Source organism: Accipiter gentilis, chromosome 7, assembly GCF_929443795.1.
Source record: "Accipiter gentilis chromosome 7, bAccGen1.1, whole genome shotgun sequence".
NCBI classification, from domain to species: Eukaryota; Metazoa; Chordata; class Aves; order Accipitriformes; family Accipitridae; genus Astur; species Astur gentilis.
In genome coordinates, this window is record NC_064886.1 from 14375610 (window position 1) to 14400909 (window position 25300).

At 49.2% G+C, this 25300-nt stretch overlaps 1 protein-coding gene across 6 annotated transcripts in view; it reads left to right on the forward strand.

Moving 5' to 3' along the window:
- Positions 1-880: 880 nt before the first annotated feature.
- Positions 881-25300, forward strand: part of MN1 (MN1 proto-oncogene, transcriptional regulator) — a 117319-nt gene continuing 92899 nt past the window's right edge. For 5 of the 6 annotated variants that reach the window (XR_007506671.1, XR_007506670.1, XR_007506672.1 and 2 more), the window contains exon 1: positions 881-4387. Coding sequence is in view for 2 of the 6 variants with exons in the window: in XM_049805176.1 (XP_049661133.1) it covers positions 946-4387 (3442 nt within the window). In the remaining 4 variants the exon portion in view is untranslated. Of the gene's footprint in view, positions 4388-16733; positions 17769-25300 lie in introns of all 6 variants that reach the window. The other variant, XR_007506669.1, reaches the window with a different exon arrangement.

A 25300-nucleotide genomic window follows, 5' to 3' on the forward strand; every position in this document is an offset into this window, starting at 1 on the left:
TGCGCGCCTCCGGCTGCCCGGGCCGGACGGGGCGCGCCGCTCGGCGGCCGGCTCGGGGCTCGCGGGCGCGGCAGGGTTTACCGGGACGGCGGGGCCGCCGAGCCGCTCCCTGCGCCAGCCCGCGACCGTCGGGCGGGTCTCGCCCCGGCGGCCCGGGCGGGCCGTACGGGGCGGCTGGGAGTGCGGGACTGGCCGTGGCTGGCGGGCGGCGCGCGTCCCCGGTCACGCCGGTCGGTTCCGGCCGCCCGGTGCCCGCCGCCGCCCGGTGCCCCCCGCCGCCGGCGCCCCGGGGCTCCGCGCGGCTGCCCGGCCGCCCGCGCTCCGTGCGCCGCGGGAGCGCCGGCGGCGGCGGCGGTGCCGCCGGCCCCGGGGCGAGCGGAGCGAGAGCGGAGCGGGGCGGGCGGGGCGCGGGGCCGGGCGGCGCGGCGGAGCCACCTTAACGGCGAGCCCCGCCCCGGGCCGCGCGGCGCTCATTGGCGCAGCCCCGATGGCTGAAATTCATCGCTGAAATGCAAAACTTGTTGCTGCTCCGCCAGCGCCGGGTGAGAGCGAGGGAGCGCGCAGGGGAGCGCGGCGCAGCCGTCCCAGCGCCCGCCTGCAGCGCCGGCTCCGCCGCCCGCACCGGCCCCGCCGCCCCGCCGCCGCCGGAGCCCTGCGAGCCGCGGGCAGCGCACGGCGGGCCGGCGATGCGGCGCGCAGCTCCCGGGCGCCGGAGCCTATGAGCGGCGGCGCGCCGCCCCGTCGGCTCTCGGGCAGCGCAGCGCGGCCGGCGCCGGGCGGCAGCGAGCGGCGAGCCGCCGGGGTGAGCGCGGGCGGGCGGCCGGTGCCAGCGGCGCGGCGGCGCGGCAGGATGTGAGCGGGGCGGCCGAGCGGCGGCCGGCGCGGCGGGGAGCGGGACGGCGGAGCGGCGCGGAGCGGCCATGCCCTTCTGAGGAGCCGCGCAGGATGTTCGGGCTGGAGCAGTTCGAGCCGCAGAGCAGCAGCCGGAGCGGCGGGCAGGCGGAGCGGGGCTTCGGCCAGCCCGGACTGAGCATGAGCGCGCACTTCAAGGCGCCGGCCTTCCCCGGCGGCGGCCCGGCGGCGGCGGCGGTGGACCCGGCCCTGGGCGCGCTGGGCGAGCCGCCCCTCCTGGGCATGAACATGAGCCTGGCCGGGGACGCCTACGGCTTCCCGGGCCGCGGCCCCGCCGAGCTGCACGGCGGCGGCATGCAGCCGCCGGTGCACGGCTTCTTCGGCGGGCAGCAGCCGCACGGCGGCCACGGCGGCGCCCACCACCCCCACCAGCACCCCCCGCACTTCGGCGGCAACTTCGGGCCCGACCCCGGCGCCTCCTGCGTGCACGGCGGCCGGCTCCTGGGCTACAGCGGCGCGCTGGGCGGGCAGACGGCGTTCGCCGACGGCTACGAGCACATGGCCGAGAGCCAGGGCGGCGAGGGCTTCGGGCAGCAGCGCCCCGGGAACCTGCCCGACTTCCAGCACCACAGCGCCGGGGCCTCCAGCCACGCCGTGCCGGCGCCTTGCCTGCCCCTCGACCAGTCCCCCAACCGCGCCGCCTCCTTCCACGGGCTGCCGGCGGCTGGCTCCTCCGAGCCCCACGGCCTGGAGCCGCGGCGGCTCCCCGCGCAGGGCGGCGTGGACTCGCTGGAATACAATTACCCCGGCGACGGCCCTGCCGGCCACTTCGAGCTGCCCGTCTTCTCCCCGTCGGAGCCCGAGGGGCAGCTGCCGCACTACGGCGGTGGGCGGCAGGTGCCGGCGGGCAGCGGCTTCGCGGGGGCGCCGGCCCTGGCCCGGGCGCCGGGCATGGCCGTGGCCAAGGCGCACCCGCCGCAGCAGCACGGCGTCTTCTTCGAGCGCTTCGGGGGGGCGCGGAAGATGTCCGCCAGCCTGGAGCCGGGGGCCAGCGCCAGGCACCCGCTGATGCAGCAGCAGCAGCAGCCGCCGCCGCCGCAACCGCCGCAGCAGCCGCCGGGCTTGCTGGCCAGACAGAACTCCTGCCCGCCAGCCATCCCTAGGCAACAGCAAACAGAAGCCAACGCTCCCAACCCCAACCTGCAGGACAATGGGCCCATAATGCAGAACCAGCATGCACAGTTTGAATACCCTATTCACAGACTGGAGAACAGGAATATGCATCCCTACACCGACCCCGTGTTTAATATGCAGCACCCTCCTCCGCAACAGCCACCAAATCAAAGACTGCAGCACTTCGATGCCCCCTACGTGAGCGTCGCCAAGAGGCCGCGGTTCGACTTCCCTGGCAACCCTGGCGTCGAGCGCTGCGCCTCCTGGGGCAGCGGCATGCATGGCCCCACCATGGAGAGCCACCTCTCCCCGACGGCCTACCCTGGCCTGCCGGGTGAATTCACCCCACCGGCGCCCGAGGCCTTCGGGGGGCCGCTGCCGCACAGCGGCCCCGAGCACCCGGCGCTGGCGCAGCGCCAGAACGCGGCCCTGGTGATGAAGCAGATGGCCTCGCGCAGCCAGCAGCGCCTGCGGCCGCCCAGCCTGCAGCAGCTGGGGCACCACGGTGAGGTGGGCCCGCCTGGCGGCCTGCCCCCACCCGCCTTCGAGCGGGAGGCCGGTGGCAGCAACCGCGGCTTCGACCCGCCGGCACCGCACCTGGCCCCCGACAGCGCCTGGTTCGCGGGCCCACCGCCACCTGGGGAGCTGCTGCCACGGCGCATGGCGGCGCCGGGGCTGCCGGCCGAGGCGGCCCCCCACGAGCTGGGCCTGCAGCCGGGCGGTGCCGCCGTGCTCTTCCGGCCGGGCACCAGCGGGCTGGGGCTGCAGGAGCCACTGCGGATGGCGGGCGAGGGGCCGGCGCAGGCCCTGCCCTCGCCTGGCGTCCACCCTCCCTTCGCGCCCGCCATGGGTGGCCTGTCGCAGCTGCAGTCGCCGGGCGGCGGCGTGGCGCTGCCCAGTGCCCCCGCCGAGCGCCGTGGCCCCACTGACTTCGCTGCCCAGCCAGGCTTCCCCTTTGCGGCAGCAGCGCGGCAGCCAGTGGCCCACGGGGCCACGCCCGCCCTCAGCGCCTCACCAGGTGCCTACCCGCCGCCCCCACCCGAGTTCCCACCACCACCACCGCCGCGGCCTGCCGCCAGCAAGCTGGGCGCCCTCTCGCTGGGCTCCTTCAGCAAGCCGGCCAGCAAGGACAACGTCTTCGGGCAGAGCTGCCTGGCCGCCCTCTCCACTGCCTGCCAGAACATGATCGCCAGCCTGGGTGCTCCCAACCTCAACGTCACCTTCAACAAGAAGAGCCCGGCTGAGGCCAAGCGCAAGCTCAGCCAGGCTGAGCCCGACCCGCCGCCGCCCGCTGCCCCAGACTACTTCCCGGCGGGGCCGCCGGCAGGCGGGGGCGGCACGGGCAAGACGGCGGGCGCTGCCCCACTGCTGCCCGCCGAGAGCAGCCTCTCACCTGGCTACACCCTGGAGCCGGCGGCCGGCGGAGAGGGGAAGGCGGGCGGTGGGCGGGGGCGGGGCCGCCGGAAACGGGACAGTGGGCACGTCAGCCCCGGCACCTTCTTCGAGAAGTTCTCGGCCACGGAAGGCGGCGGGGCCGGCGTCAGCCCGGGGCAGCCAGCGGTGCCGGTGGCGGCGGGGGGCCCACCAGGGGCCGTGGGCGCAGAGCGTGGCGGGGGCACCCCCCACGACAAGCCCCTGACCTCGCCCTCCTGGGGCAAGGGCGGCGAGCTGCTGCTGGGGGAGCAGCCCGACCTGATGTCTTCCCTGGACAGCGGCATCCAGAGCGTGACCAAGTCGGACGGTAGCTCCCCGCACGTGGACTTTCCTGACGAGGTCAGCACCAGCTACGGCAACGAGGACGAGGTGTCCTCCAGCTCCGACAACGCCGCCTCCAAGCCCACCCGCAGCCCGCTGCTGGGTGGCTCGCCCAAGCTGCCCCGCGCGGAGCACGCACTTCTCAACGGACAGAAGCCCCTGGCCCTCGGCCTCCTCAATACGTCTACCTCGACCCCCGACAGCTACGGGCTCAGCACCACGGCGGGCACCCACCCAGGCACGCCGAGCATGGAGCAGGTGCGGACCCCCACGAGCACCTCGGCCCAGGATGAGATCCACCCCCTGGAGATCCTGCAAGCGCAGATCCAGCTCCAGCGGCAGCAGTTCAGCATCTCGGAAGACCAGCCCTTGGGGCTGAAGAGCAAGAAGGGGGAGTGTGCGGGGCAGAACGGGGACAGCGACCTGGGCAGCTGCTGCTCGGAGGGCGTCAAGGGCGCCATGAGCACCATCGACCTGGACTCCCTGATGGCGGAGCACAACTCCACCTGGTACCTGCCTGGCGAGAAGGCCCTGATGGAGGGGCAGGAGGAGGACAAGCCCATGGCGCCCTGGGAGAAGCCCAAGCCCCCGAACCCAAGCAAAGAAGGTATCAGTCATCCCGCGCGGGTGCTGGCCCACGGCAGCGGGGACGGTGGGCTGCTCGGGGAAGGGGAGGTGGCGGGGCTGTGGCCCTGGGCTGCTGGGCACACCCTGGCTCCAGACTTGCTCCACCAATGGTGGGGACCTCGGTGGGTGCCGGGTGCCTTCCCATCCTGCGCTGGGGCTGTGGGATGGCAGGTGGCTCTGCTGGGGTGGCCATTGGCAGGGACGAAGCGCCTGCTGCCCGGCCGTCCCCAGGTGACGGCCATCCCCATCCCCATCGTGCTTCCTGGGGAGTGGCCCCCCGAGGGCTGTGGCGGCCCCGGATGGGACGGGGCTCTTGGGGGTGCTGAGCAGAGGGGCTGCTGGTGGAGCCCCAGCCACGCTCCCGGGCCTGGGGGGCTGCGGAGGGGGGCTGCGGTGTAAGGTGCTGTGGAGGGGGCTCCCGGCAGAGCCCCATTGGGCTGCTGGGCTGGGCTGCCGGGTGTGGGGTGCTGAGGAGGGGGCTCCTGCAGAGTCCCACTGGGCATGGGGTGCCACGAAGGGGGCTCCTGCAGAGCCCCACTAGGGCATGCGGTCCTGAGGAGGGGGCTCCCGCAGAGCCCCATGCCGGCTGAGCCTTTCAGCCACTTCCCCCAAACTGTTATGGAGGTTTTCCTCAACAGAGAAAACACGCATCTGTTAGTGGTGCTGTCCCTCCGATTCCAGGTATTTCCCTGCTTGCATTAAGAGCCTACCAGCAGTGGGATACTGAACTGAAAGGCTCTTAACGTGTTTTTTTTTTCCTTTACTAGAAAGGCAATTTAAAATAAGGCTCTGGGTCTGCTAGTATAAAACTTGCTTAGTTGACAGATGTTTAATTTCAACATTAGTTGTCATTTTTGATCCTTCCCCATGTCTAGAGGGCATCATAATTCCCCAAGCTCAGGAAAAAAATATTTTAATGGAAAGCCCCCTATTATAAAAGCTGTTGAAGATAAAGATGATTATAGATTCAATTGGTTTCTATTTTATTGTATCAAAGCTATATTTTCCAAACTGCCTGGCTGTGTGTGTGAGTATTACAATAGATGCACGTGGAAGTACCTGCTGTATGAATGCATGCAGGCTATTTTTTGATGTGCTATAAGTACACGTGCGTAATTTACGCCATATAAACTCATTATTTGTGCCTAGGAAAGTTGCTGTTTTGTTACCGCTAGCATAGTTTGAAATTATTTTCATTACATCTGGTGGTACAGACTGACTTTTTACAGTCCTCCGCGTTTCGTGATTTCACTAAGAAAGGTGTTGGGAAAATCAAAAGGGAGCTGGTTTGAAAACTGGGCAATTTCCTACCCCCGGTTCTGGTTGGCTTTCCAGCTTTGGCTTTCTGAAGCGTGAATCCTAGCCCCCACGGTTTGTCTCTTTGTTCATGTTTAATGCCCAGCGCAGGAGACTCTCATTTCAAGCGGGAGTGTTTAGCATGCACAGCAGACTCTAGGAAGCCCATCAGCATTCTCCATGCTTCACCCAGGCAAGGACATAAATTGGTTTGTTTGGGGCCCTTCTTTTCCATTTTTAAATGGAGTTGCACACAGCATCCTTCCTGGCCCCTTCTCTTTTATTGTTTCTTGTACACAACATCTAGATCTGACTGGATCAATAGCTAGTTAGCACAAATCACAGTTCCTGTCACTTCTACCTTGGCAGACTCGAACACATATATACGTTCTCTCACAACACACACACACGCGCGCGCACATCCCCCCGTTATGTGTGCACTCTCACACACGCACATGCATACAGATATGCAGATCTACACACCGTGCTGTTTTTAGAAATAGATTTTAAAAGAGTAACATATTCTATAGATCTTAATTTCATGGATTAAAAAAAAAAAATCCTGAGCAGTGATTTAATCCTGAACAGCACATTTATGAAAAGTGTAATTTGGCTTAAAATTATGTGTATTTTGTGTATATGTGTCACATGGAGCCATGCTTTCTTTAACGTCTTTAACAGCACTCCTACGTTCACTTTGATCGCCGCTATTCTTAGTAACATCTAGTGAAATAAGTAATTGCTTTCTGGTCGCGATAACCACAATGTTGCCATTAAAACAGTTCATCACTTGGAAGGAAAACCATTTAATCAGTGTTCCTGTATAAGGATATGTTTTAGTATTTCAGAGGCTTAACATAAAATAGCAAACCAGTTTTACAACAATGCATAGAGACACTCATTTTGTTTCACACTTTAGTCACTTACAGGATTTGAGTGGGCTGGTTCTTTGGATGAGGAAATTCATATAGACCAGTGGAGAATTTACTTTAACTGTTGTTGGAAGTGATAAAGATACAATAGGTGAGACAAAACGGGCTGTTCTCCTCAGTTAGTAGAAATAATTTAACTTTACATTGCTATACCCCCAAGTGTTTGAAATTGTGTTTGAGAAAAGGCTTTATTTATCCGGTGACTGAGATTTTAAACCCTTTTAGGTGACTGGGATTTGCATCCGTGGTATTTGTTCCAGCAGTTCCCCAGTGTACGCATGCAGGTTGAATGCACAGGCTTCAGACAGCACTCCTCCAAATTTCAAGCAGTTTCTAAATGTGCTTAATACTGCGCTGGGGAAGTGTTCACCATTTCGTAGTTCTGTGCAATGTTAAGAGTGAGATTAGTTGTTAGACCCAAGTTCCCTCACCAGCACGCAGGCATTGTTGGTGGGCTTCTTAATTACACCTGCCGTGATGGGAGGGAAAGCATTTGGTGATTTATTCCTATTGTGGCACTGCCGCAATCTGCACCAGCGGCGGCTCCGTGGGCTCTGAGCGGGGCGGAGGAAGGGACGGCGGGTGTCGGAGGGCAGGTGTCCCCCTTCCCGCTGCTCTCCTCCCGTGGCGTGGAGCGAGTGCCGGGGCCAGAGGCTCTGGCTTCGCTGCCAGCTGTGGAGGCACAGCTGTTGGAACGGACAGGCTCCCCAAGATGCAGCAGGATCGGGAACTTTTCAAATACTTCGTTAATGCCCAGATTACCGGGGGAAACAACTTGTTTGAGTTGTTTTAATGGCTGGTCAGATTCTTATAGCTCGTCTCTTTTTTTCTCATAACGGCATTAGAATGATTTGCTAATGTCTAGCAATCTGTGTGAGCTGCGAGCTTTGAAGGTAGAGGGGAGCAGATAACGTTATTGCAGACACCTGTGCTGTAGGTGCCCTTGTAACATGTACACACCTACATCATTTAGTGATAGCCTTTAGCCAGGTCCGTGCATATGTTCACGTTTTGTTTCTGAATTTAACATTATTAATGCTGGCTGGACATTGGTCTTCACTGAAATGCGATTTTCCGTAAGGAGTTTTCTCTGATACATTGCTTCTTGTGCTAACATGTTTTACGTGAAGTGGCTGATTGGGGTTTTTTCCCCCAAAATGCTTTCTAGAATTTCATGTTTTCCTCTGCAGCTAGAACTGGGAGTTAGATATAATAATACTGAGTCTAGAGAGGTCGTGTTGACTTCCTACCCTGCAGCTCTAGCTAACAAAGAATAACCAGATCAAACTCACTTAAAAACTGAGGGCCAGTTTAATGGGGTTTTGCTTTGCCTGGTTTGACTGAACCAGAACAATTTCCCCTTTAGTGAAATATTGATTAGTATTCTCTAGAAACCCAGTAATTAAGTGCTGGTGGGGTTTTGGTTTTAGTTTTTAATTGAAATTTTGAAGGTCCCATACTGCAGATGTCAGGTGAAGATGTCAGTATGTAACCTAGAACCATGCAGGTGTTGACTGGAAAAAATAAGAATATGTTCAGTTGCTCGGTAGCCGTTGGGCTCGTCTGTCCGAGCTGATGAGCATGTGCAGTGCAGCATGGTTACTTTTCATCTTTGAGGTTTTGTTAATATTTCATCCTAACACCGAACCTATCATTTGAATGAGCCAGCAGGCCAAAACTCGTGACGAAGCAGTATGTAACATCCGTAAATTACTACCAAATACATTAACAAAGGTCAAATTTGGTCCAGATGTGGCTAGGAGCCTTTGTTTTCTTTCTCTTCCTAGTACGTTCTGCTGCGTGCTTTTATTTTAAATACTGCTAAATTCTTTTAGACGTTCCCTTACCAAGGGACTAGGTTTGTTTACTGAGACCGAGTTTGTCAGACCTCTTGTGAGGTATTTCAAACACTTAAATATCATTGAAAGCAATATGTGATTTGGAATGGGTTTGTACTGTACTGAGGGTTGTTGGAAATGAGTTCACTGACTAAGCTCGGCGCACTTTGCAGCGATGGATCTGTGATTCCCGATGCTGCTTTGTTTGCTTGAAAGAGCTGTTTAAACTTACACAAGGAATTTTAACAGTTAGTGAAAAAAATGCTATTGCCTTTGCCAAGAAGTTACATGATATACTCCACAGATATGAAATACACATCTTTAATAAATGATCTGGATTAGCATGCGGATTTATGAGGAAAGAGTACTCCCATTGCATATCGTAGGAGAGAGTTCGGTGTGCATTAGATTTGGGTTTAACAGGATCTTTTAAACTCTTCTGACCTGTCCAAAAAAAAAAATATAAAAAAAATCAAGCGATTGCCCCAGTTTGGCTTGGCTTCGTGTGAATGAGAGTAATACTCTATTGTTTACTTTGACCGACTATCATTTTTAATATTTTCTGCTAGAAAGTGGCCCTGTTTAGGAATGTTTTCCTTTGTTTTATAAACATTCTGCAGCAATGTGTTTGTAGACCTTCATGGCAAATATTAGAGAAGGCAAGGGGGCAGTTTTCAGTAGTATTTGCTATTGCTGCTGTAATGCACTAAGATATTTAATGCAGAAAGTGTGTGAATTTATTGGCCTTTCAGTAACTACCATAGCCACTCTGTTTGCCTTTACATCCCTCCATCTGTCTGTCTGTCTATTAATTTTTGGCCTTTAGATTTACCTGTTCCGCTCATTTTAGTGGACAGACTAGCTGTATTTGAATTAATGCAGATCACTAATTTACTTTGTGTCATGATGCTTTCTTTTACCAAAGTCTGTTATTCTATAATGGCACGTTTAGTTATGAGGTTAGTTTTAACTGGATTGTTTTGTACACACTTTGTGTGAGAGAGTGCATGAGACAGGCTTTGAGGGATATAATTCTTGAAATGGGTATGTGAATGTGCTTCACATCTTTACATATGATGTAAAGGGAAATGAATTAGACTTAATGTTTATATATGAGCTTAGATGACAGCATAGATTTATTCTGATCTGTGATGTATTACACCGTGTCTGCTCTTAATTTTAACATACAATACCTGTTTTTTTACCAATGACCTAGTGAAATGCTCTGCCATGAAACTGCAAATATTTTTTTGCTAAAAACCATTATTAATTAGCAATACCTACAGATACAGTTTGTCGTTGCTTGTATAGAGCAAAGGATAAGGCATTAAACAAAAGTCTAACCTAAAAGTATATGGGCTGTTTTTATTTGTACCAGCTGACTCAGCTTCTGCAATGTTCTGTACCAGGGAGAGGTTTTGATACAGCAAAATGTCTTTATGTGGCCATATAAAATTTTAGTACTAGACAAATTACTGTACATTTTTAGTCTGTGGTTTCCTGTGTGTTTCTATTAAATACAAGTATGAGTAGAGCATCCACTGAAAGTGTAAAGGCAGCTCTAAAATGAATCTTCAGGTGGCCTAACACATAAGCTTTTTTAATGCTAAATTTACTGAAATATTATAAACAGTTTAATTATGTAATGCCTAGAGCACATTGAGAATATCAAAAGAGACCAGTCAAATTATGGGTAGCGGGATCCTTCCCTGTTTTGTTGCTAGCATAAAATAGATCATCCTTAACATGTTTCGGGCTGGAGCGCTTCGTATGCAGACAGCATGGATAACGTCGCGGCCACCGCTCGAGCCAGCAGTCGGCTTTCTGTCAAACTATTCTGGTTTTTCCGCTGAAAAATCTAAGCCCTTGAAAAGAACAAAATTTGCACCTGCAAATACATGCTTATAGTTTGCAGGATATTTTTAAGATTGATACGTTGGGGTTTTTTAATACAGAATTATTCTTGTTTCATTTATTTGAGGGGCGTTTAGAGCTTCCGTTAATGAGGTATATTTAGAACATGGCTTGCTTGTGCACTTCCTCAGTACCAGTTCTTGGGTAAGGGACACAGGGCAGGGAACCCTATGGAAATTAAATAGGTGAAGCTGTGGAATCTTCCAGGAAATTCAAGGTCTGCCCTGACTTTCTGATCTTGGTTAGATTTCTCAACTTTTAAAATGTAAATCTGAATTTTTGCTATTCTGTAGATAGACCCAGTTTGCACAATAGTGATAACATGACTAGCTTATGTAAAAATACTGATATTCTTTGTGGATAGCTGCTTTTCCTTTGCAAAACACTTTTGTGTTGGTGCAGTTAAAACGTGAATTATTAGTGACCTTTTTTAATGCAAATATTATATATTTTTTTAAATTTAAATGTATTTTATGCATTATGTGCCAATGTTACAAAGTGAAATACCTTTTAAATTTAAAGCTGAGAATTGAACAGCTGGAGGTCTAATCCATTAATTTTTACAAGTTGACTTTCTTAATACTTCAAAGAGAATATCTTAGATGATATTGCTTTGCTACTTCCCTCCTCAGCACCCCTTCTTCTCAGCTCACCCCCAATGCCCTCCCTTCTAAGTCTTTATGTTCTGCTCATCTCCTGGCAAATGACAAAAGCATATGTGTGCGGGGAATGCATTTTCCTTAGTTGATGTAGTAAGTTGTAAGACTTGATGATCTAGAAATGTACTCTCTTAGTGTTGCACTTTTTGTCTACATACTGATGCAAAAAATATTGTGGTTACTGCTTTTCTAGTAGTCTTCTCCCCCGTACTTGAGTTATTTTTTGTAACAGTACAAGCATTACCGTAAGAGTATTTGTGTTCAGCAGCCATGTGTTCTGGGCTTGTACCCTTTTGAGACACCTGACTAAAACCTAGAATGCATCCCTTCCCATAGGATTGGGTTTGATCCATGCTGGCCATTTTTAAATAAAGTTTTTCCAAGTTTTTTCTTGCCCCTCTTAGACGATAACTGTTTTATCACATCTTACAATTTCACTCCCCCAATGCATGTATGTATCAGTCACAGGAAGCTCCTGAGAATGAACCATTTCTCATCTGCATGCTTAACTTCTGTTGAGAGTCTTTAGTTGTGCAATTTATGTCTGTTTGTTTTCAATTTTAGGAAATCTATTTGTGTCTGTTTGGAATTTTAACATAAAAACGCAGTATGACACTGTGCCATCTAAATTTTTATTAGCTTTTAAGATTTGTCTAAAGAAGCTTTTTTTGGTTTGGTAAGCGGAAGACTGGTTACGTTTAAGTGCTGCTTTGATAGATTTTTTTTTACATTAAAATAAATACAGTTTATTTGAGTTTAAACACAAGCAACACATGTGTGAGCTCTGCAGGGCTCCACTAGTTCTCTGCTGCAGAGTGTTGTGTTAGGGACGGCACTGCAGCCTTGCTTTAATGACCAGTTTGTTTCAACTTGTGGATATTTATCTTTTCTTCCCCCCACCCTTTTTGGAGCATTTAAAAAGCGAGATGAGGAAAGTGAGTTGCTACCTTTTTTTCATTTAACTCTCTTACCTTCAGTTCTGACCACTGGGCCTTTAGGACTTGATACTCTTGATCACAGAAAAGCCTGTAATCAGTCAGTGGTAAAATATATGTTTTCAGAGTTAAGTCTGCATTTAATTAATTTTGTGAATTAGTATTCACAAAATATTAGAAAGCATTTGTATTGCTAATAGAAAGATCATACTGAGGCTGAGGAAGCACAGTTAATTGAAAAAGCAGCCATTTGTAAAGTGAAGAAAATTTTAAAACATTTCATACCCTAATTAAGAATATACTCCTGATTTAAAATTGAGAATATTAATTTGCTGTGTGAAGCAAATACACTAAAAACTGCTGGAAACAGTCATATCCTTCCTTCCTTCTTAATCCTCTCCCAAAATGCCGTCTAAGAAGAAAAGCATGACTTTTTCCTTTTTTTTTTTTTTTTTTTTTTTTTTAATGTAGCCTGAAACCATTTTGCTAGAAAGATGTAAATTGATCTATTAACATAGGAAATGAAGGCTGGACTGGGGTTATTATCTGGTCAGAATTTTAGGATCTCTTTCCTAGAAAAATCTTCCACTAATTTTTTTTGGGGGGGTGGGTATAATCTTCCTCTATAATGACATTTTAAAGCCTTTTGGTCTTGGGTAAGAGAAGTCATGGGAAGCAGAGGATGCTGTAGATGAAGGATGTCTGAGAGACACAGATGTGAATGCATTGCAAGTAGGGCCGGGTCCCCAGGGACCAGAACGGAGCGTTCCCTCCCATCCACTGCTGGAGGTGATGCTCCGATTGTTGGGTGAAAACAGGCGGAGAGGGAGCGTCTGCCTGAGTGTTCCCATCTCCTGGCTAGATGGCACAGTCGGTCAAGTCATTACCATTGCACTTATGGATACTTGGGTTTATATTTGATTTAGATTGCAGTGGAGTCTGTATTCAGGTCCCACTCTATTATTATTTTTATTATTTAAGATCATATTTATTGCACCATAAATTGACGCGGTCCTTTAGAAACCTGGGAGACGTTCCCGCTGCTAAAGATTTACAGTACAAATGAGATAAAACAGACGTCGTTTGGCCACGCAGCTGCCAGTGTACCAGGGACCACCTCCTCCTCTGGAGGCTCGCTGGTCCCGGTAAACGAGCAGCTGTGTGGCTGAATGACCGCGGTGCTGCCAGGGCTTTGGCAGAGGATGCTGGTGGGGTGCACAGTGGGCTCCTGGGCTGGCAGAGCTGGAGGGAACCTGGGGACAAGTTGGATGACCGATAAAGGCTGGCATGCTGGGACTGAACGGTGCTGGGATGGAGTGTGCGACCGGGGGGCTGGTGGTGGTGGTGGTTAGGAAGTATGTGTACGCAGGGGGAATGGAGGGCTGAGAGTGTCTTGTCCCACTTGGTAATCTCATTTCTGCATCAATTACTTCTTCCTCCGGTGCATTTGGTGGGGACAGAGTGGCCGTACTGCCCTCCCCGGTGCAGCATTTCTCCTCTCCTGCAAAAATGAGAAAAAAAAAACCCCAAAACAGTTATGGCACTTCTGATCCAGAGTGTGAGTGAATTTCTAAATGAATTTCTCAGTCTGAGCAACAGGGAAAGAAACTGAAATGATGTGGAAGTAGTTTGATGCGAGATGGGTTTTCACCTTCTCCAGATGCCTGGGGACGGAAGCATCACCTCGGATAAGCTTCTCCTCTCCTTTCCTCTCCTCTTTCTCCCCCTCTCCTCTCTCGTCGGGCGAGGGGAGAGGAGGGTCCTTCCCCCACCAGGGCCTGACCCCAAGGTTTGAGCTATCTGGTACATCACAGCTCTCTGGTATGACTTAAGCCTGGAGTTGTTCTGATGTAATATTGCTAGAAACAGGGTATCCCTTAGACATGTAATGCAGCCAGATAACTTTTTGCATGTAATGTTACAGGTATTTTTGATCTGACTCACTTGTTTTGTTAATTTATTTTTTTTTTGCCTAGTCTGAAGAGTAGCCCAAATTTCAGACCAAATGCAGTTTTAAAAGCAAGAAAATAATAAATGTGCCCATTGTTTGTATTCTAAACAACAACAAAAAAGGAATTCCCCAGTAACCATAATAAAAATTACCACAATCTATGAGACAATAATTCTGAAACACTTTAAAAATAGTATTATCATTCAAAGTGCAAAGCAGCTGGTATTTTATGATGGAACAGATTTTATTGTTGCTGGATATAGGGTCAAACACTTGCAACACATTCTTGATTTAACAAACCAAAAACACAAGTGCTTTTTTGAAGATAAAATCAGTATGATTTTTTTTTTTTTCCCCTGGATGCTGTAGTTCCCTTCTCTACCTCTAAATATAGGCACACGCTGTTCTTTTTATGCTGGGAGAAACAGCTAGCATCCCAAATCCCTGTGCTCACTCTCTACCACGCCATCATTCTAGAGGCATAGGAAAAAATAGGACTGTCTCAAGTATAATTAAAATCTCATACTAGCTATTTTGAGATAGGCAGATCCCCCCAAAAAGAAAGAACAGCAAAACATTTCTTCATTCTTGTTCTTTTTAATTATTATTATTTGCCATCAATGGGAAGTTTCATACCATTGTCCGTTAATTCGTTGTAGTGCTCTCAGAACAGGTATGAATTGCGATGGCTCGAAAACTGCGGGGGGACTGGGGCAATTGTCACAGGAAAAGCTACAGGGAGCTTGGGGGTAGCCAGGGTTATTTGGGTTATCTTTACTTTTAGCTTTGTGCGTGCAAGGTAGTATCATACCTTACATGATAAAGTGATTTGTCCTGTAGGAATCAAGTTAGTATACTGTGTCCTGATTTTACTTACTTTAGCTGAGGTGCTTATGGGAATTGCAGAAACGAATTTGCTGCTTGCAGCCATAGGGCTCCTGGGTGCTCCGGCTTCCCGTGTGCTCCGGATTCCCATGGTCCGGGCTCTGCCAGGACTCCCGAACGTGCAGCTGAGTGCCTGGCTGCTGGTGTGCTGGGGGACTCTGGCTGCTGCGGGCTGACCAGTGCCACTTCGGAAGTGTGGGTTTTTAACAAAGCAGTGAAGTTTTACTTCAAATAATTATCCAAATCCTCTTGCATTTTGTGTAGTTTTTTCTAGAGTGGTTTATGCCAATGGTGCCGAAATACTTCAGTTACAGAAAAGAATAGATTAAAAATCTTCTCCTTGAATCAGACAAATGTGAGCTTCAGGAGCTGGAGAAACATGCAGTTGGAGAGATTGTGATACAATTACGTTTTTATGTCTACCTATTAAGCATAATGAAGGGTTGGTTGCTGGCCTTAAATTTGGAAAGAGCTTACTGTAAAGCTTAAAACAGAAGTAGATTCCTGTAATTACTGCTTCCTGTAATTACTTTGCAGTGAGGAGTATGGCTAGGTAAAGGGAATAAAAACTATTCATTGTCCAATTGTATTTCCATAACTGCTGCACTTTTAAATGTCTGGTTTGAAAGATAAAATTTTTTGTTATACTCATTTTCAGAAGTAAGCTAATAAAAGCCAACACAGGGCGGGGGGGGGGAGGTTAAGAATGTCAAATGCACAACGCTTAGAAAACATACAGCTTTAACTTCTTTTGTGAGCCCTGCTACATTATTTGGAGAATCAGTTGATATGTTTATTAAACACAAAGCCAGTATACTATTTTGTTTTGTGTTTACTTGAGTTTGAGATATTTGATGATAAAATTAACACTTTAAAAAACTTTGACTTTTATGTTTGCTTTTTTTTGTACTAGATTAGGCAAACCTGGTAAAACATGGTTCAGTCAGTTCTGAGTCTCCTTTTGCTTTTACTTGACATTATTCTTGTTGCCTGATGGCAATGTATCAGGCAAATATGGATCATAGCGTCAATTGTTTGAAATTATTGTTTAGATTATATTCAGTTTCAGATGGTGTGAAACTATTTGTAGTGAGGAACGAGCATTTGTTTATGATGATAAAAATAGTTTTTCATAGCCTACATTTTTTTCTTTGTATGTAATAGTAATTGTTATAGCTCAGAATATCCCTGTGTAGTTTGTCAAAGTGATAACGTGGCACCATTTTGCTCTCTGTATGCATTTGGGACTGTGTACTACATTGAAGAGGAGCTGTTTCTGCGCTTCACGCAAAGAAGAAGAGGGGGAAGACCAAACCTTTTCTTGTCCCTTAGGAAAAAGAAACAAACCCTAAAACACATCCTTTTTCCTCTCCCCCTCAAAAATTTGGATTACATCTTTAAGATGGAGGGGTTTTTTTCTTTTCCTTTTCCTACCATCTTTTAAGATGTGCTGTACTGGCCTTTCTCTTCCTTTTTGTGGAGCTACTCTTGGAATCTGTTTTAAGGGGTTGTATTTGAAATGTTCTTGAAGGCTGCCTTCCACAGTGGTCTGGCCCAAATAGAAATGTGAGAAGTTCCCATTACTGAGCTGTAAAAGAATACCGTAAATGGGTTATGCAGAAAAAACCATTTAGATAAAAATGCAATTTTCCCTTCCACATACACTGCTAAGAATTAATAGCACATTCTTCCTAAATGGGCCCTTCTATATCATATTTTCACCTTAATGAAATTCTTTCCAAAACAGGAGTGTTTCATTTAAAATTTTGGAGCAAAATTGATCTGTCTTTATCCTCAGTTAAATCTTAGTTAAATCTCACTGGAACATAGAACTGTGGGATATCTGGGTACTTTATGGAAAATAGATGTTGGTTTCAAAGGTCAGCATCACAATTTGACTCTCCATCCCTTCGCAGGGTGTACGTCATGGGACACTTCTTATCCGTGTGACTTCACATCTGGATTGTGCTTTTTGGTGGGGTGGTATGTGGTGTGCGTGCCAGCTGTGCTCTTACTGGTTCTTCTACTTGGCTGTTGGCCACCACGCAAGAGAGACATGACTATGTCGCTTACTGGGTCATTTTTGCCAGAAATACTCCAAAAGGGAGAAGGACCAAGCCCATCGTGGCCTTTGCCTGCGTCGCCCCAGCGCGGGTTCGTCATTGCACAGCTGGAGCAGCGGTGGTGAGCCTGAATGCGGCATGGGCTGGCAGCACCACGCAGCTGCTTGCAAAAACGCACAGACGTTATTTTTAATATGTCCGTTTTCTCTAGAAAGTAAATAAATGCCAAATTAAAAAAAAGAAGAAAGAATCCTCTGTGGTGGCAGCAAAACCGAGGTGGAGATGCCCCTGGAAGACTCGGTTTGCCAGAGGACACTGCGGAAGACCTGCTCGGGGAGGAGCGCTGCCACCACCCTGGCGCTGAGCCCGCTGGTGGGGCACGTCCCACGGTGCTTTCGGCGGGCGGTGTGGGAGGAGAGGTGAGAGCTGCCGGTCCCTGGGGAGGTTAGTCCTCGTGGGATGCAGCGTGCAGCACACGTGCCCGATTTTGGTGACGGTGGCTTCTGTCCATCTGCAGTGTCGGTGTCTCCTTGCTGTTTTCCTTCTGGAGCAATGGTACTTCAAGCAGGCCCCGGTGTGTGGCAGCTGCTGGCGCTGGCTCTGTGCGGCCGTGGGTCATTAGCTCGTGCGTGTGAGAGCAGAGGTGTTTTTAATTCCTCCTGGCAGCCTCTCCCCGACGAGCAGGAGCGGCTCCAGCAGCCCTGAGCGGCGCTGGCCCTTCCCTGGGCACGGGCACCCGCGAGACAAGCGAGTGTGCTGGGGGGTTCACAGCCTTTCCTGCAAGTGTGCCGGAGTCATCAACAGCCAGTCCCAGGCAACAGAAAACCAGAACAGATATTCACACTTTTTTTACGGTTTCCTTTTTAATAAAAGGGTTTTAATATAAAGGTGAGAACAAAACTGTACTGTAGGAATAGGGCTAATAGAAAGATTCCTGCTTTAAGCAGCTATTCACTGCTGAGTTGCAGTGGGGAAAACGCTTTTATTAAATAAACTGTTTGGTGTTTCCATAGTATTAGTAAAATGGTTTCCACGTATAAACAATACTTGTAACAATGAAGACATGGATAGGAGTTGGTACAACTCAAAGTCTCCATGTTCAAACCAAAAATCTCCTTTGGTAGCAGCACTGAGCAGCCTTCTGCATCCTTTTTGTGATAAACTACTCTTCAAGGGACTCTGTGCTTGGGATATCCCCCCAAGATGTGAAATACAGGAAAAATGTAAAGCCTTATTTTCTTAAAGCAGTTCTGATGCCTGTAAAAGCACTCTGGAGCTCTTCTCCCTGATACTATCTGAAAATGTATTTTTTTGGACGCCTTAGCTGAACCCAAAATCTAGCTGGCCTATTGTAGGTGTCCTGCATTGGGATTTTAATTGGGGTTTCACCCAGATGCTGCTTCCCTGCCTGTGTTCGAAGGGTCTGCTCCTGCACGACTGCGTGACTGCAGTCAGTGAAAGTATCGCTGCTGCCTTAACCGTTCGTTGTGTGAGCACGGTCAAATACAGAAGGAGATGGTGTTTGCGATAGCCCGCATGTGTTACGTTTGTTTGGAAAGTGGGGGAGGAGCTGCCAAGTAAACACTCTTGAAAATCACCTTACGCACTTGTCGTCTGGGTGATTTAGTGCTCAGGCAACCAGAAGGTGCCCGACCCTGCCTGTGTGCATCTCACCGGCAGGCCGCCGAGATTCAGGCCGGGGCAGAGCCAGAGCCAGCTCGTGTTCTGACAAACTTTTTTCCTTTCGGGAGGACGGCAGTGATCCGTTCAAACTCGATAGGTGGGAACTCCGCGTGCGTCGTGGGGTGAGGGTCGTCTTCGGCAGGTACCCCGGCAGCCTTGTGTTGGGTGCTGCCGGAGGGTGGGTACACGGTGGGTCTGTCGCTGCCCGGGCGCTGCTCCCTGAATCGCGTTTGCAAGGAAACAGATGCCTTCAGTGGATTCCCCCTCCCACCAGTTTGCAGATTACTGGGAAATGGATCACAAAGTTCTGTGATTTGTTATTCGAAATGTGTTCTCAGGCTCCCTCAGCAAATAGTTATCAGTTCATACACATTTGTGATTTCCACTTGGGTTGATACCTTACTTAAGAGACTTGGCATCCGTTTGTTTTCCTTCTGACTCTTACTCTGAACTAACACTTAGCTTAATCCAAATTCTGTTTTTGAAAGGGGTATTTATAGTCAGTGAAGCTTTGACTATTTACAGTCATCTTCCGATAGTCTTCCAATCAAAGAACAGAAAAATACTATACTCCTCATCAGATGGGTTACATAATAGCTATTTATTCAGTCACAAGATTTCCCTTTTGTGATTCACTTTTTGTGAATCACAGTAGTTCAGCGAAGATTGCAAATCATGACTTTTACAGCCAAATATGCAATTCCCTGGAAGCAAATGCTGAAAATTTAAATATTTCAGTGTAGTTCTTTGTAACTTGCAAGTTTTGTATTAATGGAACATTGGCTCTTGAGTTTTTGTGTAAAATGAAATTAAAAAAAAGCCCACAAGAATGATTGCTCAAAGTAACTCTGGAAGGCAAACATTTCTGAATAGTTACAGTCTGCTGTCTCATTTGTGGTACTTGAAAATGTGCAGTGTAGTGTACAGTGTTACACTGAGTGCTTTTTTTATTATTACTCAGAAGTGCTCTGCAATCCTGATGAATACCGAGGGCCCTGCAGGGCAAAACTGCAGGCAGATAGAGAGGTCTGGATTGTCACCTGCCAGGCAGGACACACCACCCTGCAGAATTGGCTCTTCCCCTGCTCTTCAGGTGAAAAGATACCACTAAACCTGGGTGGCTAGGTCTTGTGCAGCCATCTTATTGTCAGGAAATTTAAAACTTGGTGTCTGAGAAGGAAAACGCAATACAACTAGCCAAATGTGGGCTGTTCTCAGACTTCTATGTTGGCTGCTTCATGCCCTAGGACAAGAGTGCTTGTCATTAGGAGTGTTTGCTACCCTGTGTGAATGGTTAACCATTCAAAGAGTGCTGCTTGATTCTACTCTAGGTTTGGATTTCTTATGCGTCACTATTTTATTTTTTAATTTTTTTTTGCTGTTGGTGCTAGCTTGATGGCAAGCATGCTGCATACTAAGTCGTGCATTTAAGGTACAGTAAAAATCTTGATGGCCATTGTTTCTATCAAAAAAACCCTTCTCATCTTCAAAGTCGCTGCTGTTACAATAATTTTCTCTTTGAACGTGTCAGGATTCTGTCTTTGATTATATACTGAATTGTCTCTTGTCACATTGCATAATGATTTTTTTTCTTTTTTGGGTAGACAGAGGCATTTCTCAGTTCATCCCAGTTCATCCCCCATCCCAGTACTTCTTTAAAGAAGAGACTATGTTGAAAACGGATATTTAAGAATATAGATATCCAAGAAAATAACTGGTTTTGACTTTTTATTTTCCTGGGAATATTATAAAGCTGATGTGAAATATAGCTTTCTTGTACAATTTTAATTTAGACTTTCAAAATTTCCCTTTTCCCCCACTCTTCTTTTTACTTTTGATTGCACCAGAAATCATTATTTTGGAGATTTTCTTCCATTTTTTAATTTGCTGTTTTTGCAACTCACACCACACAAAAAGAATAAATCTCTGTAATTCTACCACCAGTTCATTCAGCTTTAGACAAGTTTTGGGAAAAAAAAAAAGAGAGAGAATGGAAAAGGGGGTTTAGAAAATTAAATAAAGCTTACTCTTTTACTAAAAAAAAGAACGTGAAAAACTAGATTTTTCCATTTTGTGTGTCACTATTCTCTGAAGCTGGGAAGGCTTTAGGAAAGAAATGTTGGAAAAGAAAAGGGGGGGAGATAAGTGATTAAATAAACATTAACACTCATTTTTGTGGTTACTGAGGAAGAGAGGAAAGGATGAAATCTCATGGCCAGCTTTTGAAAAATACATGTGGAAATTAAAAACCATTTGTAAAAATGAGTAGATTGGTGCTGTGCCAGCGATGCCGTTCTGTCGTCCGGCTCTGCTGCTCAGCATCCCTGCTCCTGGCTGGCTCCTGGGCAAGGAGGTGGCTGCGTGGGAGCGGAGGAGGCACGGCTGCCCGCACGCCCTCCCAGTGGGGTGGAGGTCGGTCCACCAGTCCTTGGTTGGGTGGGTGGTCAGTCAGTTGGGTGGGTGGTTGGCTGGCTGGTTTTTAAGGGGGCTGGCTGACCGAGTGCTCTGCTGCCCGGCCCTCCCTGCCCTGCTGTCTGTTGCGGACTGGTTCAAAGCCTTGGCAGGCACTCACTGAGGCCGCAGTTTTTTGGTTTATAGGATGCGTACTGGTGGTCTGCCCACTTCCCAGGGACAAGGGTTTCCATCGCTGCAGTGATGGGTGCTTACTGGCATGTTGTGGCCCTCCGAGCGTGGTGGTGGCATGAAGGCACCCTGGAAGTGGAGCTCCTTGCCCACTGCTGCTGAGGTGTGGAGGGACATGCCAGCTTTGTGGCTATTCATGGCTGATGGCTTAATCTGTGGTGCTCTGCACTAGTACAGTGTTCACCTTGGATCAAAGGGCAGGGGACCTTCTGAAATGGAAGGTGCCTTGGAAGGTCCTCCCAAGCCTCCCTGAGCTAAGTGAAAGCCCAGAGGCAAGAGCTTTTGCAATTGTCTTGCTCCGTGTGTATGTGCAATCTCTTCCATCACTGAGTGATGTTAATGCCACCAGGGTAATGGGAAAACTGGACAAAAATGGGAGACAGTAGAACTGCATCAAGCACTGAACAGATTTATCCCTTGGAAAATGGGTATTTTCTAAGAATGGCAGGAGACCCTAAGCCTGGCTAAAATCTGCAGACCCATATCTGGTTATGATTACATTGTGCACACTTCCAGCAGGTTGTTGTAAAACTTGGTGGGTATATGCTTCAAAGGGTTAAATACAACTAAATCAAAGATACCTTCTCAGTGGGGTTTGCCTGCATGATTTCATGTAATGGAAGTCTTTGCCATAGATTTTGTAAATCCTGGCTGTGGTTTTAAACAGGCGCTTTCTGCCCTTGTGTTTTGTAAGGAAAAGAGCTAAAAAGGACTCACTGTATCTTTAAACTTGGGGATCCTCAAAACCTCCCTGGGAAGTCAAAGGGGGAAGGGACCCTTTCAGAATTAATTAAACAGAGATGTCTAGCTGTATGTAGACATCAGGGTTTACTGATAAACACCAGCCCCTCACCCACATCTGGTGGTGGCTGCTATTATTTGATCAGGGCTATTACAAGGAATCTGAGAAATCTTCCCTTTCTCCTTCTCTGTCCTCCATTTATCTGTCCTCCCAACCTGTTTGTTTGTGTATGGTTAAGTTTTCCATGCAAGGGAGAAGCAGAGTGGAAATGTCAGGGGTCAGGCTGCAGGCAGGGCAGGCAGGGAGCAGGCAGCCCAGCTCTGCTGCAGTCTTTGACTTTCTGAGAAACTGGAGATATGTTTGTTCCAGGAGAGATTAACTCTTTCAGCACAGCTGCCTTCTGCTCAAGATGACCTGGAGGACTGGAGTCCAGGTGGGTACGTTAAGACACTGAGTTCAGTCTCTGTTCATGCATATATCCTTGCAGTCCCATTGGTGATGGGTGCTTCTGCTGTCATTTCACTCACCCTCTTATCTAAGCCCAGCACGCCCAACATTTCATGTGCCTTGGCAGCTGTGCAGCTGGAGGATGAGGCTGTGTGGATCCAAACCTCTGAGAAGGACAGAGGATGGCATAATTTGTTGTAATGCTATTATGGATACCTGTATTTCTCAGTGCGTTTTCCAGTAAATGAAGCGTTCATCCACAAAGGGTGCGATGCTGCTGTTTGGAGACAGGTTTTTGAGCAGAGGCATGACTTGGGGTTTGCCCCTTGGAAGATACCTGAAGACCAGTCTGAATACCCTTGTCTTCAGAACAACCAGTTTTGATGTTGGGCCCATTGACTCGGTATCTCACAGGCTTTAAGCTGTGTGTAGTGTGGTGGTTTACATGTGCAGCAGCTCTGGCTGCGGTTTGGTGAGAGTTGTGACTGTATGACTCAAGCTGTAGTTACACCTGCATCTTGCCCCACCTGTGCACATGAAAGGTATGATTCAGTGTTGGGGTGGAGGATTTTGTTTGTTTGGTGACTTCTTTGCATTTGTGTTGTGGCAGTGAAGAGGGTGCTGAAGGGCGATGGCTTGCCTGGTTTGACAGAGCTCAAAGTGCAAACAGTGCCCTGCTTGGGGCAGTTGCAGGTGGAGATTACAAGGTAGTCCTTACACTGTTGCGTGGTGGCATCTTCGTATTTGGCTTTATTTCGGTAGTGAGGCGTTTGTGTGGAACGTGCACGCGTTGAGGTAAGGGGCCTTTCTGCAGGGGCGGGAGGGGTGGGGGGTGCGAGGTGACAGTCACCCCCATGAGTGTCAGGGTTGTGTTTGCAAACAAAGTCCTTTCACAAAGGGATCTCGGACTGGCTGCTGTGTTTCTGATTTTATGGACGTGTCCAGAAGCTTTGAAGGTCTTGCAGGCCACATGCATGGGAAGGTTATTTAGCTGTTTCCTAATCAGCTCACCCCCACAACATTATTCTGTGCTATGTAACTGCTTTGTGTAGGGGTGATGAATATGCCACAGCACATTTCTGTGTTATAACTTACATGGATTAAGGAATGGTGTCCTCTGTGTCTGGAAGGATGAGGCCATTTGCTCCAACGTTCCCCTCCGTGTCAAGAGCCCATCAGTGCAGGGGACGGGCGCGCTGCTTGTCGCCCCTCGTGCTGCGCCCTGCGGGGCCGGGGCTCGGGCCTCGGCGAGGAGCTCCCTACTTGCTCCGTACGCTCTGTGCTCCTCTTGCTTACTGCTATGTGCATGCAGTATTTGCTTTAAATTTACCTTCTTCCACCACTCCCTGTTAACTTGGCGCATGGAAAGTGGCGCAGCAGGGGAGAGTATCGCTGCCGCTGGAAGCCTTTCTCCTAGGAGCCAGGCTATCAAAGGGACCTGACCTTCTAGTAGGACGGTCCATGCTTCTACACTGACCAAATCTGAAGTAGGGTAAAAGCAGTTGTCACAAACAGCTGTAGGATGTCCTGTATGGGACAGGAATGAACGCTGGTCTCTCCTGGGCTGCTCTATGCAGAGCCCCCCTGCACGGCAGTGAGGTGCCCAGGGACATGGTGTACTCCCGTGTGCCGGCTCTTGGGTGCTGCTCAGCCCTGTGCCGGCTCCCTGCTCCCCTGCGCTTGCCAGGGGGAGTTGGTGCTTCTGGGCATCCCCTCCCCAAGTGCCGTAGGGCAGAGCCCACACAGCTGCCAGCATAACGGGGTGAGCTAATTGCCTGCCATTTTTTCATTTTCCAGGGATACTGAAATCGTTGGGGATCATAAATCACATGAGCATATGGCTAGAAAGGGAACACAGGTCCATATTTCAGCTTTGGGTTTGAAGATGAGACTGTCTGTCCTGTGTTGTACTGGCCCATTTTGTTGATTTACTGGCCTGTGAAACTTTAGAGTTAATTTTTTGTTGAAGCAGTGAAAGTCTGTCTACCCGTGACTTTCTTGCTTGAACAGCTTTTTGCTCCTGATTCGTTGCTATTCTGAGAATTTCGTGAAGACTCTCCACAGTGATGTGACAATTGGAAGAAAAAGATGAGCTTATATTTTTCTTACCCTAATAGTGGCACTTAGAGATGTACCTAAGAAAGCCAGGTTTCTTTGTGTGGTTTTTTTAAGGTGAATTTCCCTTGCTGCCATTCTTCCTTCACATGGTTGCATATTTCTTCTATCTAATGATTTTTTTGCTTTTCCTTCAGATAGATTTAATTTTAAAACATGCTGTTCAAACAAACCCTGGTCCTCCATTAGATTTATGACCCCCAGCTGAATCACCACACCTTTCTGCTGCATGTTTCTGAATGTGCCAAATCCATTATACAGCAAAAACATTTCCATCTCTTTCTGTAGCCAAACCAAAATTTGGGGTATACCAGAATTTGGGGGTTTTCTATAGCAGAACAGACCTAGCAATAATTTGACCAGAAAGTACATTTTGGGTTGATAGCATCAGATATCAGTCTGATTTGCAAGCACTTAAATGTTTTCCAGCAGAGATTTTGTCCCTTTAAAAAGCTCAGGCTTCCTGACGATTCTGCCTTTTTAAGTTACTTTCCGTAGACTATTTAGAAATTGTCCATGAATTATTAGGGACTTGCAAACTGTGATTTGAAAACTGTTATTTCGGCAGTGTCACGCCTCTGCCTTCTGTGTTCCTGGACAGAGAGCAGGCCAAGGGGTGTCTGCCTCTGAACCACGTCTCTGCGGGTGCCTTGGTGAGACCCAGCTTTGTTCTGGGGTCTCTGCTCTTGCTTTGCTCTTACTCTGTGAGTGGTGAAATTGTTTGAGCTCCTTTTGATTTCAGGGAGACTGTTTCCCAAGGTCGCCTCATGTAAGCCACTACTTCCGAAAC